General features: G+C 34.2%; 1 protein-coding gene across 3 annotated transcripts in view; it reads left to right on the top strand.

Moving 5' to 3' along the window:
• LOC113495029 overlaps window positions 1-16,955 on the top strand; it is a 349,076-nt gene that overhangs the window by 172,517 nt on the left and 159,604 nt on the right. For all 3 annotated transcript variants that reach the window (XR_003400694.1, XR_003400695.1, XM_026873595.1), the window contains exon 2: window positions 1,837-1,941. Coding sequence is in view for 1 of the 3 variants with exons in the window: in XM_026873595.1 (XP_026729396.1) it covers window positions 1,849-1,941 (93 nt within the window). In the remaining 2 variants the exon portion in view is untranslated. The remainder of the gene's footprint in view (window positions 1-1,836; window positions 1,942-16,955) is intronic.

Here is a 16,955-nt window from a genome sequence, read left to right as displayed (position 1 = left end):
ATTCCGTTGAGAAAAAGGTACCTGAAAAAAACGACACCTACAGCATTTAATAGGTGTCATCAACTCATTCAAACGCTTTTCACCAAAAACCTCTACAATTATCAAAAACAGTTCACACAGTTAATTCGTTTGTGTGTCATTCAATTAGTATAGTTAATTAATTTATTGTAACGAGGCGGCCCTAGGGAGAGCGATAGAGTCGTCCGACATTTCGATTAAAACTTTGTGTCTTTCCCGATTCATATAAACATTACCGTTTGTTTGATTTCATTTGGATACCACAAGATATGATTATTTTAAGTGATTTTGTTGCTTTTACACGAAAATAAAGATAATTATGTTACAATTAAAAGTTGATTGTGACAGTGACTTGAATATTTTGAAAACATGTAATGAAAAATGCATTGAACGGTCAATAATGCAACATTGGTTTATTGGAGGTCTAACTGATGGTCTGTCATTTTAAAAGATAGTTTTTTTTAAATTACTTTACTAATCGTCTAACTGAACTAAATTATCAATCTTCTTAAACCCTGATGAAAGTCAATGTTAGCTATTTTAAGTACTCAGTGCTACGGCTACGTAAAGGTCTTCCTCAGAAGACGTCTGAATGTTCTGTGAACCGCATAAGAGATTGATGTCATCCTGTCATCGTCAACTAAAATAAAATCGAAGAAAATTGACATTAAAGACATTAAATAATTATCGAAGACTTGTCTAGTAGAGTCACAATATTCAAAACCCTAAACAGAATGATGAACTATTTCACAATTTACTGTAAAAAAAAAATCTAAAATAAAAACATCGCATAAAAAAAATACGTGTCAAAGGTATCCATAAAAGTGACCATATATCATGTAGCACTGTCAAAGCTAAAATAGAGTCATTAAACTAAGCATACATTACACACACGTGACAAAACAAATGATTCTCACGCACCTACATTTACATAAAAGATCGCTGTATCGCCGCTGTCCGTTTGTACGAACCTCATATTTGTCACAGTACAATCCTTGTACCATGAACATCACAAACAGAACAACTGTCGTTATAGAAAAGAGATGCCGCTATACACTGTGTATCGCGCTGTTTCACTTGTATGACAGGAATAGTCTTGCTTGAAGAGTATCAAGTGTTTCATAGTACAGGTCCAGTTCGTATTGAGTCGTAATGCGGCGTGATCTCCCGCGGCCTGCATTCACGCCCATATATTATTCATATCGTTTTCAACGGACCTATCGTCCCACACGGAATATTAGAGAGGCATATCTACCGAGTTAATCCCAGCTTTTCAAATCCATCGCTAACTAAATTGTTTTCGACGTTCCACTTGTGTATGCATCCATGTTTCTCCGATGTTTCGTAATCATGTTTCAGATTTCCAAATGGTTCTACCAGATGTTGGTCATTAAAAGTGTCGTGAACTTTTTAGGGCGGTTTCCTTAATCGTGATTGATGCGGGAGTAATGTTTAATTTGATGTTTTTTATTATTTTGTTTTTACTAATTAGTTGAGCGGATACAGCGAGCGATGGCATGTTTCATTTTAAGATTTTATTTGTTAGTCATTTTTATGTTGATATTTCTACACTGCTATGAAGTTGTTCATCATATATTATGGTCTTCGGTTTGAACAATGCATAAACCCATGCAAAAACTGTTATTTTTGGTAATATCATTATAATTGTTATTTTGTTTTAAAGAACTATTGAAATACGTGATATTTTGTGTATCTAAAGTTATTACATAAGATATTTTTGTTAAACACACAGAAGCTTCCACCCAACATTTGTCTAAACATTGGCAACAAACATTTAACACAAACATTTGTCTCCAGGTTGGCGCAGCTATGATGTCCTGTCCTCTTCCACTGCCGCTGCTGCCGGCATTGCATCCGCAACCAGCGTTAGCATCAGACTTTCCTATTCATATTGGAATAAAGGTAAATGCCTATTTAATAAATATGTTAAAATCGTAGTCTCTTTTCGTGTGTACCTATTGTGCTAATTTCTATGTAATATGTGTTTTTAATCTCCGGGTTTTCTTCACAGTGTTGGCTCATTTTGAATATGGAACTAAATGTTTGCACTGATCAAATTCTTTTGTATATTTTTATTTATTAATGTTCACCATTTCACATTTCTTTTGTTTTTAATTATGTTTGTGCATTCACCTTCTTAGATTATTGAAGCTTGCCATGTTCGACCAAGAACTCAAATAAAGTATAAAACGATTTTTTTTATATTATATCCACATTTTATCTCTGTCAAATCCTTGAATTATGTGGTCTACAATAAAAAATATTCTATCTATCCATCGAAATATTTGGCCACTAACAAACGTTAAATTAAACATGATGTAAATAGAGCCATTAAGAGCAGAAAAACATACTAAACGCAACTACATGAGAAATACGAACTCCTTTGCCAAAATCCGTTAAAAATACATGGCAAGCTTTAGTTTGTTTCAACTTACCTTAATCCTATCTAGTCTAATTGACAACACTTAAGCTGCAGTCAAATCACAAGACTAAGCGGTGCACCGAACAACACTCTGCTAAACAAATATCAACTTTATTCACTCCTCTTAACATATATTTACAGTACAAAGTTGTTTGCTCGTCGGTAAGTAGGTAAAAAATATGTAATTTAATCTGAACGCTCCCGAGTTTCAGGCAAGTTAAATTGCGAATATATCAAAGCTAAATAATATAAAGTAAGTAAAAGAATATAAGGTAACTTTGAGTCGACGCTTGCTGTCTTAAGGTGAGTGTACACGTTGTGAATTTAAATATAAGGTTTAATTTCAAAAATAATTAATAATGATTTTAACCTTGTTCCTGTTTTACAAGATATTGAAGAGATTTTTCAATTGAAGACGCTACACGAATAACTTTTTCCGAGTTTAAAAATATTGCCTTTTTATTGATATCAAATTGCCTGAGAGTTCATGAGCGTTACTGCATGTGTTTAACTGTACATCGGTTGTAAAACAGGTAAATCCATATGTTTCATTACTCATTATGTAACTTATCAAACTACTAAACATAGACTTCTATCACATTGTGTGTCTGTTCGTTTCACTAAAATTTTATGTTTACTTAAGTTTAAGTTTACTTTAAAAATGGCTAGTTCGAAAACTATATGTGACTGTTTGAAGTCTATTTTCTTAAATTTAAAACAACATTGAATACTCTTTAGTAATGACCGTACTTTAAAAGGTATACACTGATGAAGTGTCGCAAATATTCGATTTAAATAACCTCAAATACCCATGCATCAAATAACATACAATCATAACAATATGAATCAAACATTGATAGTCATAATAATTCAAAAGACACACGACCAGTGTTTTCAGTGCCCATTCATTCAAGTTGAACAAACAAACAGTATTAAACACTCATTACAATTATGTGACTGCAATCATTATCAGACTGTACAAATAAATGAGTTATATTTGATAACTGCCCGTAATCGGCTTATGGCAACACCTGAACAAAAGCAAACTATTATCCAAATTAATGTGGATCGAAATGTTTTGAGATTGCCTGTGACATAAATTGGGACAACGACCCCTTTTATTCCGTAAGTTGCTTTAATTTGTCAATGATACACAATGTTGACATTTTTGAGCAACGTATGGAAATGGTCAAAGGGGTTGTTTTAAGTTTTACTAACGAATATAAATGCTATTAAATTATCTTCGAGACGAAATTGCTACTAATTGATGCGTGCTGTATTTACGATTTATAAAATGTGGGTAGAAATAACATCAACTAAGATGATCTGACTGACGTATGTAATTTAGTACAAATTCTCTAAAATAGCTAGAATGTAAATAACAAATAAGAAACTGCCGTATGCTAAAAGTAAATCGCGTATAAATATTTACACCGCGCAATAATTAAAACTGTAATTCATTACGTTATAAAATTGAGAGAAGTTAAACATAATTGTTTGATAACTACGTAATAAGAACTTCTTTAAGTAAACTTAATTATTTCTGGAAATAATTACTCCTTGGTTCTAAGAATTTCCAAGTCAAAACCTTAGATTCCTATGAATATTAAAGTTAATCACCTTGAAATGAATAATTAAATAATTCATTGATCAAAAGCAATGGGAATTATTTATTCAGTGTGTACTTTTATTCGTAATGTCTATTTTTAATTAATTGAAATATGTAAGTATTGCCTGGAGTGGAGTAATAGATAGCGCGGAGCGAGAAAGAATATAATTTCTGTCATTCGTCGGTGCGCAGTTGATGTATAGCAACGATCTCGATATGCGTTATAACTATTGCCTTAACACCCCAAAAAAAAATGACTAATTTAAAAAGTTTATAGAATAACTTTAAAAAGAAGTTCGTATACATTTCAAATTCTCGTGTTTTCTATAATTCCACCAAGTCTTGTTTGACCAAGATATCAACTCAAGCGCAAACTGTTTGACACAAGTACTGTAAAGTCAAACGATTACCAAGTATATTTACATAAGCCGTGTTTTCATGGTCTCATCGCTTTTCCACCAATCATTAAACCCAAAAACTTTGACGGATTTCATCCAAAATGTTAATATAAGGAACGAATGAATGAACAATTTGGTGCAAATTCTGTCGGAACAGCGGTGAGTCGGGAAGTGTAAACCTGGCCTTAAAGAATTACTGTCTCAGTTCTGTCGTCATTCCAGGATCAATATTTGAGATGAACTTTTGCCCAATTACCTTTGCAAGTTAAACCGTCTTAATTTATAAGTATTGATTGGTGCCGTGCCGACTTTAATTAGTTTTCAGCTTTGAAACACTCGCCTCATTTATTATCTGTTAGATTGTTGCCTCAGTACTGTGTACTGTCATTTCAAAGTGAATATATAATTTATTGAAGCAGATAAATTAATCTTCGTCTATGAACATTTATATAACGCTTAACTCAATCCACTGTTGTTCCTTTGTCTCACAAGCTATTACATTTTGTTAACTTGATTAAGTATATTTACAAAAATGCTAGAAGGAAAACCCTCTGACAGAAATCCTCCCCAATTTGCAGGAACCGTCGCGACGCCGTGCCACCGCATTACCAAATAAAATTTAATAAACAAAACTGTTTACGGAAAGTTCAAAGTATTTTGTACGGACTCGAGTACGCTCGATTTCGTACCGGGCGAAGTCATCAAAAAACTATTAAGCTGCAACTTTTAACACATGTGCACTTTTCTAAACGTGCATTATCACAAAAAAACAAGATTAGCGCACGCTCCGATGCATAAGTTTACTCATTAAACACCAATTTCCCCAAACGTCAGGAGAGCAAAATATGAAAAATTTGTTGTTCGCAGTTCGCTAGCTGGAAGGCGAAGTTTAAGTTTTCTTTCACTTTCTTAAGTTACGCTTCTTATTCAAACTAAAAGAGTTTATATTTCAAACACTATTACTGCGCCTGTCAACTTAATTTACCCTGTTGATTCAATTTTCGTCCACGAGTGCCATATTTCAGTAGTCGTAGAGATTTCAATTCATACATATTTGAATAAATAAATATGCATGAAACCAATTTATAGAGGCCGCCTGAGTCGGCCGCCGGCTGAGCGGTACAATATCAGTGCCCTCATTAGATGTATCCCGCTGCTACGGTGTAGTCGCCTACGAGTTTTGCTACGGAAGCGCCACGTAGACCGCTACGATACTTGCCGTTTATTGTCTCATATTCGCGGTGCGGGAGGTCTTGTTATGCGGTTTGTTTAGTAACATCCGAGTAATTCCCTGTAAAATTAATAATTTTATTGAAAGGCTTATGGAAATCTCGTTTTATAGTAATACTGTTATACGTGAAATTGAAAATTTTAAATGGTCGGTAACGGATTATGGACACGGGGGATTGTATAAGCTGAATGTTGAAAACATGGAAATATTAAATTTAAAAACATTGAATTATGTTTGTTGAGCTAGTATTAATCGGAATGCAATGTATTGATAATGTTGTGTATATTTCATATATTGTTTGGCTGTATTAACTCGTAGTTATAATCCCTTCAAATGGCAAATAACAAACGGAGACCAGAGAACTCAATTGTCACGATATCAATTCTCAAACACATTTCCTTTACAGTTGTGTCCGTGACAACTGTTAGATATATCTTTGATCAAAGCTAAACAGCCAATCTCTTCGGTACCGGACTATCGATGACAAACTACGTTCAATTTGACCTCAAAGCTGTTCTCTATCCACGCATTATTCCGCCGTATCGTCCACGTTTCATTTGATATCAATTTCAAGACGATATGATAACTCTGTTCATGTTTAGACACAGGACATTGCTTTCAATTTTGTTTCCATAAAATAAATATTTTTTCAATCTTGTCATATATTTTATATTTATTTATTTTATAGCGTAAATAGGCGTCTCTTCGACTCCAGCAATACATTAAATCTGATTTCCCGATGTAATAGTGGGATCCCTATTATATGTGCAACTAATTAGCGCTGGTATGTGCAGGATTGTCCGAAAGGGTTTCCGTGGCCCTAGTACACGTAATGCCAAGGAAGGAACATGGGTGGGTTTTAGTCAGTAGAAGTCTGTCACTCCCTTCCGCTCAAACCAACCAGCGGAAGGTGACATCTAACAAAAATTTGATTTCCCTTCCAAAAAAAACTACTACTACACAACTAACTCAAATCCCTATTTTACATACATTCACAAGTATACCTACACACACATACGTCTGAATAAAACATCGTGACGTCACATCACCGTCTTAACTCAACTTACTCAACTTGCATCCTTTGTCACTGCATTCTGATTCGAACATAATGTCTCGCGTAATCTGTCACTTTGTTGTCGCAAATAACTTTAATTATGTCTTTATTTGCTTGTTTGCTTGCTTTGTTGTCGTTTCGGAATGGGTTCTGTAGCTTTGCTTGTACAAACGTATGACGTATGACCAATTAGGTAGATAAGCGGTTCTGTGATGTGTATTTGAATTGTGTGTTCGTCATTGTTGCTATCTTAATTTGTATTTTAGTTGTAATTTGTGCTTGTGTTGCTTATTTTGTTATGAGGAGTATTTAGTATTTTAGCTTAACTGCTTTAGATAAAATTGTGATTGGCTCTAAATGTACATTTAAAATTTTAAGGCAGTCATAATTTTGTGACAAAAGAAAACCTACTGTGATTAATAAGTAACTTTAATATACATGATTCCGTCAAATAAACTCTGTCATAAGACAGCCGCGACAAAAATGTCTTGAAAAAAAAAAAACTATATCAATATAGCAAGCTGGATAAAATCAATATTTACCAAATAAATTTATTTTTAAGATCTTAGATTGATGTATTTTTAATGTGAAGTCACATAGTATTAGAGTAAACCATTTTTCTCGGTACCAGTCTTACTGCGGGTACTAATACACCTACTAAATTTTTCAGGTTATATAAATAGTCACACATACAACAAACACTGACAAGGTCCACGATTGTTACTCTTAAGTTAATTTTGTCAAGACCAAATGTTTACATTGTGGAGTGCAAATAAAGTATTAAGTACTGTTCAATTCCTTGTAAAATATGGTACCTATTTATTTAAATCCGCTAAGTCTAGAAGCCGATCTCGACTCGAGAAAGAACAGAAAAGAACTAAGAACTTCATCATACACTTACCGTTTTCCAATGAAGTACAAGCTCTAGGAATTAAATGTGATGCTGTAACTAGTTATGAAGTTCCTCGAGAAACATGTTATAGTTCGCTGGATTTCCGATACTTCGAATAGTTTATTTTTAATGCAATACGATGCTTGATCGCTTGTTCGGATGTGCGTTTATTACAAATATGACCTACTTTTATTGATTGTTAGTCTACGTATGTAAGGTTTGAAGTTTATATGAAGTCTGTTGGTTATAGCTTAGTAATAAGATATTTTTGATATTTATTAAATGATGTAACGGTTTTCTCACGCGTATTTAGGCGGGATCCCGCCGCGTCTGCTCATGATTAAGGACTCCTTTTGGGTCCGAAACTAGTCGGGCTACCCCGATAAATACGCGTGAGTAAACCGTTACATTATTTAATAATGAATCATTCTCACGACAGTTACTATCAAAATATTTTTGATATTGTTTAGATGTTTCATTAAAAGAGCGGTTGAAGTCAAACTGCCGGTCTTGATCTCGCTGCTTTCTTTTACCTGTTCTTGGTTTTGGCTATCTGAGACCAAAGGTTCTTACAATAATATTATTAAGTAGAAGTGTCTTAGCTCAATATTTTTTTTGCATTTTTTGCTAACAAGGAGCCGCCACTCATAACGTATTTCTTTTTAACGGCGATTACGATTTTTTTTACACAATCATGCATCGGCTTCTGTTTTTCACGAACGCAATAATATTACTTTGTTACTATTGATATTACTTTAGACTTTGTGGTAGGCCAGCCATCTTATCTCAGGTGTCTTTTTAGTCATCAATGACTCCTCATAATCATCCCCTCTCAATCTCCCTCATCTCAATATGCACTCGACCATTCATTGTTTTACTACTCTCACGAACATTCAAACCACATAAAAGAAAACACCACTAACAACGACTTCAATAAACTCAACATAAACATTCATTTCCCATACTTTCAAACCGCCATATTATGCAATACGGTACCAAGTAATTGATATCTCTCAAAAATAACATGTACTATAAAATCGAGCTGACGTAGCCATATTTTCCTAGACTAGAAGCTGACTTGACTAGCGAACACCTCTAAAACTTGTATGCAATGTAAATTTTTCAATGCTAAGATATTGGACTAGACAAGGAAATATAGTGTGCAAAGCCATCGGAAAAACTGCACGTTAAAAATGTTGAGAGCTGTGTAAGTCGCGGTGAGTTTTGGGTTTCAAGGAGTGTAATGTGTGTTACAAAGTTACTTACCGTCAGATGTTATGAGCAGTTACAACCAAAATGTAACTATCATACTGTCGTTGTGTGATACTGTTATTTTTTGCATCTCATTTGTAGACTCGTAAACCTTAAATGCGTAGTTAAATATTACTTTTGCTACTGAAATTATTGGATAGTAAGGTTTCAGTTGTTTTATTTTAGAAGAAAATAGACATCAACTACCGTAGAAAATGATCTGACAGTTTGTCAGTATTATATCAAAAAATTACGTTATTTTTCTGCCTACTGAGTCTCACCGCTGGGCACAGGCCTCCCCCAAATACTTCCACGATTTTTTATGATGGGCCAGATAGAACCAGACCAAATGAGGGCGGAGGGCTCCTAGGCAATATCTTCAAACCGCTCTCCAAAAAAGAAAACCCAGTCTAAAACAAAATACACCAACTCGATAAGAATAACTTCTATTATTAAAATGCGTTACTTCATTGCATCTATGAAAAATAAATACAATATTCTCTTAAAGTATCTCAGATATTGTTACAATAGGAATCAATAACAACTAACTATAATTGGCAAATAAGGTTTCTCTCCGGTTTTCCTGCGGCATCGCTCGAGCAATCATTCTCCACAGTTACATAGAAAACTAAGCAGCTTTAGTTATTGAAGTCTTTTGTATTTACTATTGAATTCTTTTATATAAGTACGTATTCAATTTCGAGTTTAGTTCGTTATAAATAATGAGTACGTGAATGAATCGATACGCAATCGTTTATTGGAACTTCAATAAATTAAATGAACGGAGGACTGGTGATCTGTGACAGAGGTTTTACCTAATATAGACCCCAGTCTCTTTATTATGTACGAACATAGACATTTATACAAACAATTTCACAAACTTTTGAATTTATAGCATTAGTCTGAAAATAATATTTAAAAAAAATATCTTGCTTAGAGTCTTGGAACAACCGGGTTCCAGTAATACCAGTCGACCTCTGCGCCTTATAATTAGGCACTAAAGAAAGCACAACGGTTCCATAAAAAGTAAAATTTATTAAACTCCGTTTTATAACCTCTGAAATATTCTATAAAGCAAATTTAATAACTTAAAGCACATAATAACGAAACACCGAAAGCCTTTACAATAGATATTTAAATAAAACTCGTATTGCACCTTAACTAGAGTAAGGAGTAAATTTCATAACCTCAAAAATTATAAAAAAGGTTCGTTTCTATGTAAATGATACACCAGAAGATAGGCACATAAGCAATATCAAAGTCAGTCAAATACAAACCTTATTGTTATGAAATTTAGGTGGTGTTAGCCTAAAAAACCATTGTTGTAAGATCTACTGTACATTAAATTCTCTCCACTAACGAGAAAGGACGTCTCCGAACAAAAACATCTTCCGACAAATATTAGTCGGTTTGCTAAATAACACTGCATTATCTAAGGAACAATATAAACGTCGCGGGCAACGCAATAAGCGTTCACTGTTTAATGGCCGCCCGTCCATCATCTCACGGGCCTCGCCTTTGTCGACATCGATATTATATTTATCGACTACCTGCAATTTTATCGATATCATATTCACCTCTAAAGATGGTTATAAAGTGTAATGATGCATTCGGAATCGGACGCTCTAGTAATGAAATCCCTATTTTAATCTATGTTAAGGCATTATTCTATTTAAGAATATAAATATAAGAATCCAGAAAAAAATAAATAACGTATATTTATTATTTTCGTGGATTCCTAATAAAATTGAATCGCGATTTTTTCCTCTACAGCTTGTCACTTACCAATTTAAAATACAACCGTGGTCTCTCGTCTCAAGTTTTGGTTGCTTTTACAAATAATTAAAACATATCGAGTTTTTATTGTCATCTCTTCCCTAAGTGCGAAGTGAAAACAATCAGTATCTTTCAGTTAACCCGACACAACCCGCGGTACAATATACTTTATATTTTATTTTCCGAGTCACCGTAGAAATTAATCCTATTTCTAATATTTTCTTGCTTGAAGCTAGTACCTACTACAGTCTAGACATAAAATTATTCAACTCTCACACACCTTTCTGTCCTTTTTCGTTTTGAAAAGTTGAATTTGGTGGTATTTTAGAAGGCCGTAAAAATTCAAATAAAATTTTTGTATAGACCGTAACGAAAATATCAAATTGTAATTATATCAATTATTTTAAACGTGACTTAGTCCGTCTCTACTTTGGCTTAATCTGAAAAGGATATAAAGATATAATTTGTGTTTGACGCTTTAACTAACATAAACGCAAACGAAAGCACAGGCAAGCGCTAGTTTAAAATAAACTGCAAAACAAACCTGGACATCGAAACCAGTGATTTAAATAAATGTTTACATATTGTATATCTTACCATTTTGTTGCTCAAATATTATAGTTCGCGTTTCCCTTTACCAATCAATGCGATTGATTAATCAAAGAGCACAGAGCAAATAACATATTTGCACGTGCGGCATTTTAATACAGGGTTTCCATATTTAAAATGTACACTCGCTTTTTGCTGCACAAATATTCGGAAAACTGTACTGTGAGTCGATAGTATCGTGTATTCGTTATTTTTCAAATAATTTCCACGTCAGCCAACGAATGGAACTCACTTGTTTTCGAATAGTTATTTTATTATAAAACATCTCAATTACAGATTTTCGCAACAATGTTGTTGGTTTTATTTAGCTTTTGATGGACGATGTGAAATTGAAATTTCTATTTTGCGTTGCGAAATTAGTTGTGATAGCAAATCCATATTTTCGTGACAGCTAATCGAGCGTCCAAAATTACTGTGAATTTTTTAGGTAATTTTTGTTGTGCCAGTTTTTGGCGTGCATTGTTTTATTTCTACTTTTATATTTTGAACGTTTCCTATTTGTGATTGGAATATTGACTCTCGGGCAGGTTGATCAACAAATGTATTTGCTACTGTATGTCGCTGTTTCTCTTCATAACTTTCTTGGAATAAACTATCCTTTATTCAGAGAAATAAAAACAAAAATAATGATTTAAAAATGAATAAAATATCACATTCACAAAAATTTTTACACAATTCATTTGCCAACTTTTATCTATCAACTGTCACATTTCAAGTCGAACCCCAGTATTCGGCGGGCTCTCCGAAGCTACAAAGCAATACAATGAAACTTTTTACAGCGACACAAAACATTCGAATCGTAGCTAACAGAGGCGTACAAACTACACTTTATGCCAATCGGACGGCACTAAGCTGTGCTCATAGTGACCTATCGTTAACTTTAATCCTCTTGTTTGTTCAGCCGTTATGTCTTATTTGCACCACGTACACTAGCTTTGTTTTTCCATGCCTTGTATAACGGATAAAAGTTTTCTAATAAAGGGCTCTCCCAATAGGTAAGTTTGTGTCGTTCGCTCTTATTGCCTACAGGTGACAATTGATGGTGATAGCTCTTTTTAACTGACTTCGTCGTGAAAGTTTTTTTTCTATATAACAACTCTTAACGTGAAAATGTTGCGATATTATTATTGAAGTTGTGGCTAGTATATCTTGTCTTCCCACTTTGGGTGCTATATTATAGTCATTAATTATTGTTGTATCTTCTATTGATGGCACGGATAACCGAATGCTTGAGGTCACCACGCTAATCCCATCGATTTCCGCTTGGAATTTTCTGAGCCCGGGTGTCTTAATGCATGTTACTTAGATATTTGTGAAACCCCCTCGACACAAGGATTAAAATCCTTAGAGTATAAGTCGTCATATTAAAAAGAACAGGGTTTTACGTATATAATAGTTTATAATTAAAGACTCCAGTTTGGTTCAAAACTAGTCGGGTCCCCCCAGAAATACCTACGCACGAATAAACCGTTTAACAATTAGGAATGCGCTTCACGAAATTTATTATAATGTTAATAATGCTTTAATAATATTTACAATCAACTATTAGAGCGACCATACAATTAAAGTCATACTTAATACCTAATGTTACACAACAAAACCTAAAAGTTCGAGACTAAAATTATTTCCTATTCTTTGAAGTACCTCATCTACTTCACAGTGGCGAATCTAAATCATAAACATAGCTTTATCTTTCATAATAATAACGCTGGAAAACACAGCCGCGAGCTTGTCATGTCCAGCATTGATAAAACATACAACTGACATTACGGTATTCCGAATTTTGTTTCATATCTAAATCCTTTGATGGGTGCCTAATTACTTCTGTCGGTTCAATTTGAACACGCTGAAACAACGCTCACTATACTGACGTAACGTGATAGCCGCATTAGTTAAACTTCTGAATACATGACATAAATCAAAACTATCCAATCCTCGCTCGTCATTTTATAAATGGCGGTAATCCATTTCTGTTTTGATTCTAATAGTTGGGTACCGTTGCGGGTAAAAAGCGCAATATATAACGTTTGCTCTTATCGTTAGTTAAAAGGGCGAGGTAATATATAAATTAATTTTTAACACCACGCGCCCTGTAATTGGTGGTTCGCGTGATCCTCGCTCCACGCACAATTTGTACGCGCCTATTCGGGCAGCGGTGCTTCGACGCTTGGAGAGCCGCTGTTGTGAATTGGGACAAAACAAATGAACCCACCGCGCTGTATTACTGCCGGGGCCAATTAAAATTTTCGTTTTTTGTCAACAGCCGTCGCGGAAAATGTTTTACTGCCAATATTGTAACGTAAAAGTTTTACAATACGTTATGAACCTCAGAACCCCATGGCGATAATTTAATCACGCGACCCCATAAGACAATTAAAACTTTTGTTTAGGTCGTTTGTATCACTTCGATAAAGATTATAATTTGTTTTCTATTGCTCTGTTAATGGTAAAGTGTATGTTTTGTCTTTTTACTACTTTATGACGGCATTCTCAAATTAATACTAAGCTGCCATTTTGTTGCAAACGATTTATCAAAAATGGCTCAAAGTCCCTTCCACTTTAAAAATAAATTCACTTCCGTATTGTCGCAGCTAAAGACATCAACTAAAACAAACAATTTAATTACAATCAATATCAAACTATGCTAAAAGACTGATCAAACGCACGTGCGGCGTTCAGGCTCGGAAGCGGGTCGGCGGCAAGACATCCGGCAATTCTGACTAGGACCAGCGTGGACGGCCCGTTTCCGGCAACCGGAACGACTTAATGATTTCTGTTTAACTACGTAGATTGGCTGTGATATAAATGTTTGGCTCTTATCAGTAGAACAATGTATTACCTGTGTTTAGACTACTGACAAGCAATGTTATGATAACGAAAAAGGCATTGTCAAATTCGTGTCATGTCGAATTTTGAAAAAAAATATCGTCCTTAATAGAATTTTGACAAGCGATTTAAGTGTGTACATGAAAGTAAATCTATTAGTTAAACAGAAAAGTATGCAAAACTTAAACTTTCAAAAATCACTTCCAAGAAAATGAACAAATTGTCTTCCTTCAAAATTTTCTGAGAAACATTAATGTTTGCTATAGTCATACCATTAATAATATTGTTCAGTAGCGATTATAACTGCACAAGTGCTACTGCGGCAGCGTATGACGACATGGTACGAAGAAAAACACAAAGAAACTTCAAACATCTTTTAATATTTCAAATCCCTAACAATCAAGAGGAAAGTCTCGCACATTCCGCGCGAGTGTTGCCATACCTTTGACCGTTGTATAAGGTTGACTGGAAAGGCTAATTACGGCAGTGTAAAAAAAATTCTGTAAAGAAAAACAGAAGATAAAAACAGGCGAGTCCGACTTGCACTTGGCAAGTCGGACTCGCAAAACTGAGGACTCCATAAAAATTGGCTAAACCATACTAACAGTTGCTTAACCTTGATTTTAATTTTTATTGTTATTCGTCGTTCGTCATCCCATTTTTACTAAACTGGTCTACCGTGTTCTACTGCTGGGAAAAGGCTTCCTACAAATCCTGAAACCATTCTCTATTAGAAGCCACTTGGAACCAGCAAACGCGTTTCCCCTTCGGTCATCCCGAGACCGCTTCCTGGGCTGACGTGACCTGCCAAATCTCCATTAAGCATAGCAGCCTTTTTAGTCACGTCATAATTCCAATTTTTGAAACACAGCGTGCTCTTCTGGATTTGTTCCTGTAACTCGTGTCTAAAAATATCTATGTCATAGAATATTTTTTTCGCACTGCATTAAAAGAAATAAAATTGTGGGAAGTAATGTAGAGAAAACGATCGATCAATTGAAGAGGGAACGAAAAATTGCGAGAGACAACCTTACTGCTGCCTTTTCGATTTCTGTCGAACTTAAATGATGCATGAACTGTACGTGTTAGACGTTGCTTGGAAATATTTATTATATTTACAGATATGAAATAATCTATACTTTGAATCAAAAAATTTCAAGACATGAAAAGAAGTCCACAAAATCTGTATTCATATTTAATAATACTTTAATTGAACATAAGGGCAAGTTCCAGGTGGTGCGAATTGGAAATATTTGGAAGATTTGATGTCCTGTTCAGATGTAAAAACAGAAGGCTGGGAAAAATACAAAACCTTAAGAAAATGATTTCGAAGACAAAAATAAACAAAAAAAAATGCTTGTAATCTCCGAATATAACATAATTGCTATTAATTCATTAAGTCTCTTCCAGTGTTATAGTTCCACGTTCTTGACTTACGTAACTAAACAGTTCTCGTCCCCACATCCAAGTTTACATTTTTAATGTAACAACTTCCTTTAAACTTTCCTTAGCGCGAAAATTGTGTTGACGTATCCATGATACGCTTTTGCTAAAATTATATATTTTCTTGGCACCCTTGTTTAGTTAATTCAAATTCTTTTCGGCTCTTTTTTGTGTAGGTGTGTGGCGTGATGTCATTTTTAGATTTAGGTTGAATAAATATTGCTCTTATTCCCACGCTAGGTTATGTCATACTTAAAATTCAATAGGGTTTTGCTTATTTTGGCATTAGTTGTAGGATGACAGGAACGAGGTTGTTTAAAAATGCACATAGTTTTCAAGATACAGATATTCCAAATGTTTAGTTTTGTAAAGGAATATATTATGCGCTTTGCTTCTCTAAATCTTTTCTCCCGATTTACAATAAATTATTACTCTCTAACACATACCTATCCACGCTTTTGTATCTTCCTCCATTGTACAATGCCACAACTGGTCACAAGTACAAACATTTTTAAAATAAAAAATGCAAGAGGCAGCTCTCCAAGGAGACTGCAGCCGGATCAAATGGGTGTAATTACTGGTCTCATGTAACAACAGAATATTAGAAATGCCGTAATGACGTACAAAGCTCAAAGGCCAAGATACATTATTATTTAAACTGAAGGATTAGCTTTCAAAGAAATACGCTCAGTCTTAAACAAATACTCTTATTTTCCTCTTAAACGTTGTCTCGTTGTTTTTTTACGTTGTGCTTTTCTTTAAGCTTCGATAGGTTTTAGTTTTTCTAGCTGCGATCTACTGTTAATTTAAATAGTTGTTCTGAAAGACTATGGAGCTGTGTTACAGTTATTTTTCGATAAGATTTTTTTTTATAGAATAAATAACAGAGTTGTTGAATGTTGTGTAATTCACCACCCCTATGACCACTGTTGTTTGTCGATTCGATCCCTGTATGGCCTAAGTATGTGTGAAACTGAAAAAGTTTGTTTAACTGAATGTTTTATACATATAAATCCCTTGTGATATTGACTTATACAGTATATTTTCAATTCAAGAATTTACTTCTACCCTCTGAGGTTAAAACCGGAACGTTATTACTACTGCACCGCTGTCTATCCGTCAGTTTCCAGGTTATACCTCATAAAACGTGATAGCAATTCAGTAATAAATTTCAGAGGTTTGATGCTAATTGCATCTTGCAAAAAAAAAACAAAAATCATTGTTGTTTTTTTTAATAAGAATCTTTTAAAGCTTACCTACTCATAACATTATCTGTAAATATTACTAAATCCATTCTACAAGGGCACACATAAATTCTATTCTAGCCGTTCTCTTGTCAATAGAAAACTCAGTCACTGTTACTAAAACAAAACCGAACTTTCCATTCACACTCACGGTTCACCAA

This window comes from Trichoplusia ni, chromosome 6 (assembly GCF_003590095.1).
Source record: "Trichoplusia ni isolate ovarian cell line Hi5 chromosome 6, tn1, whole genome shotgun sequence".
Taxonomy (NCBI): domain Eukaryota; kingdom Metazoa; phylum Arthropoda; class Insecta; order Lepidoptera; family Noctuidae; genus Trichoplusia; species Trichoplusia ni.
Note: the sequence above shows the minus strand (reverse complement) of the source record. Positions and strands in the feature narration are given on the sequence as shown.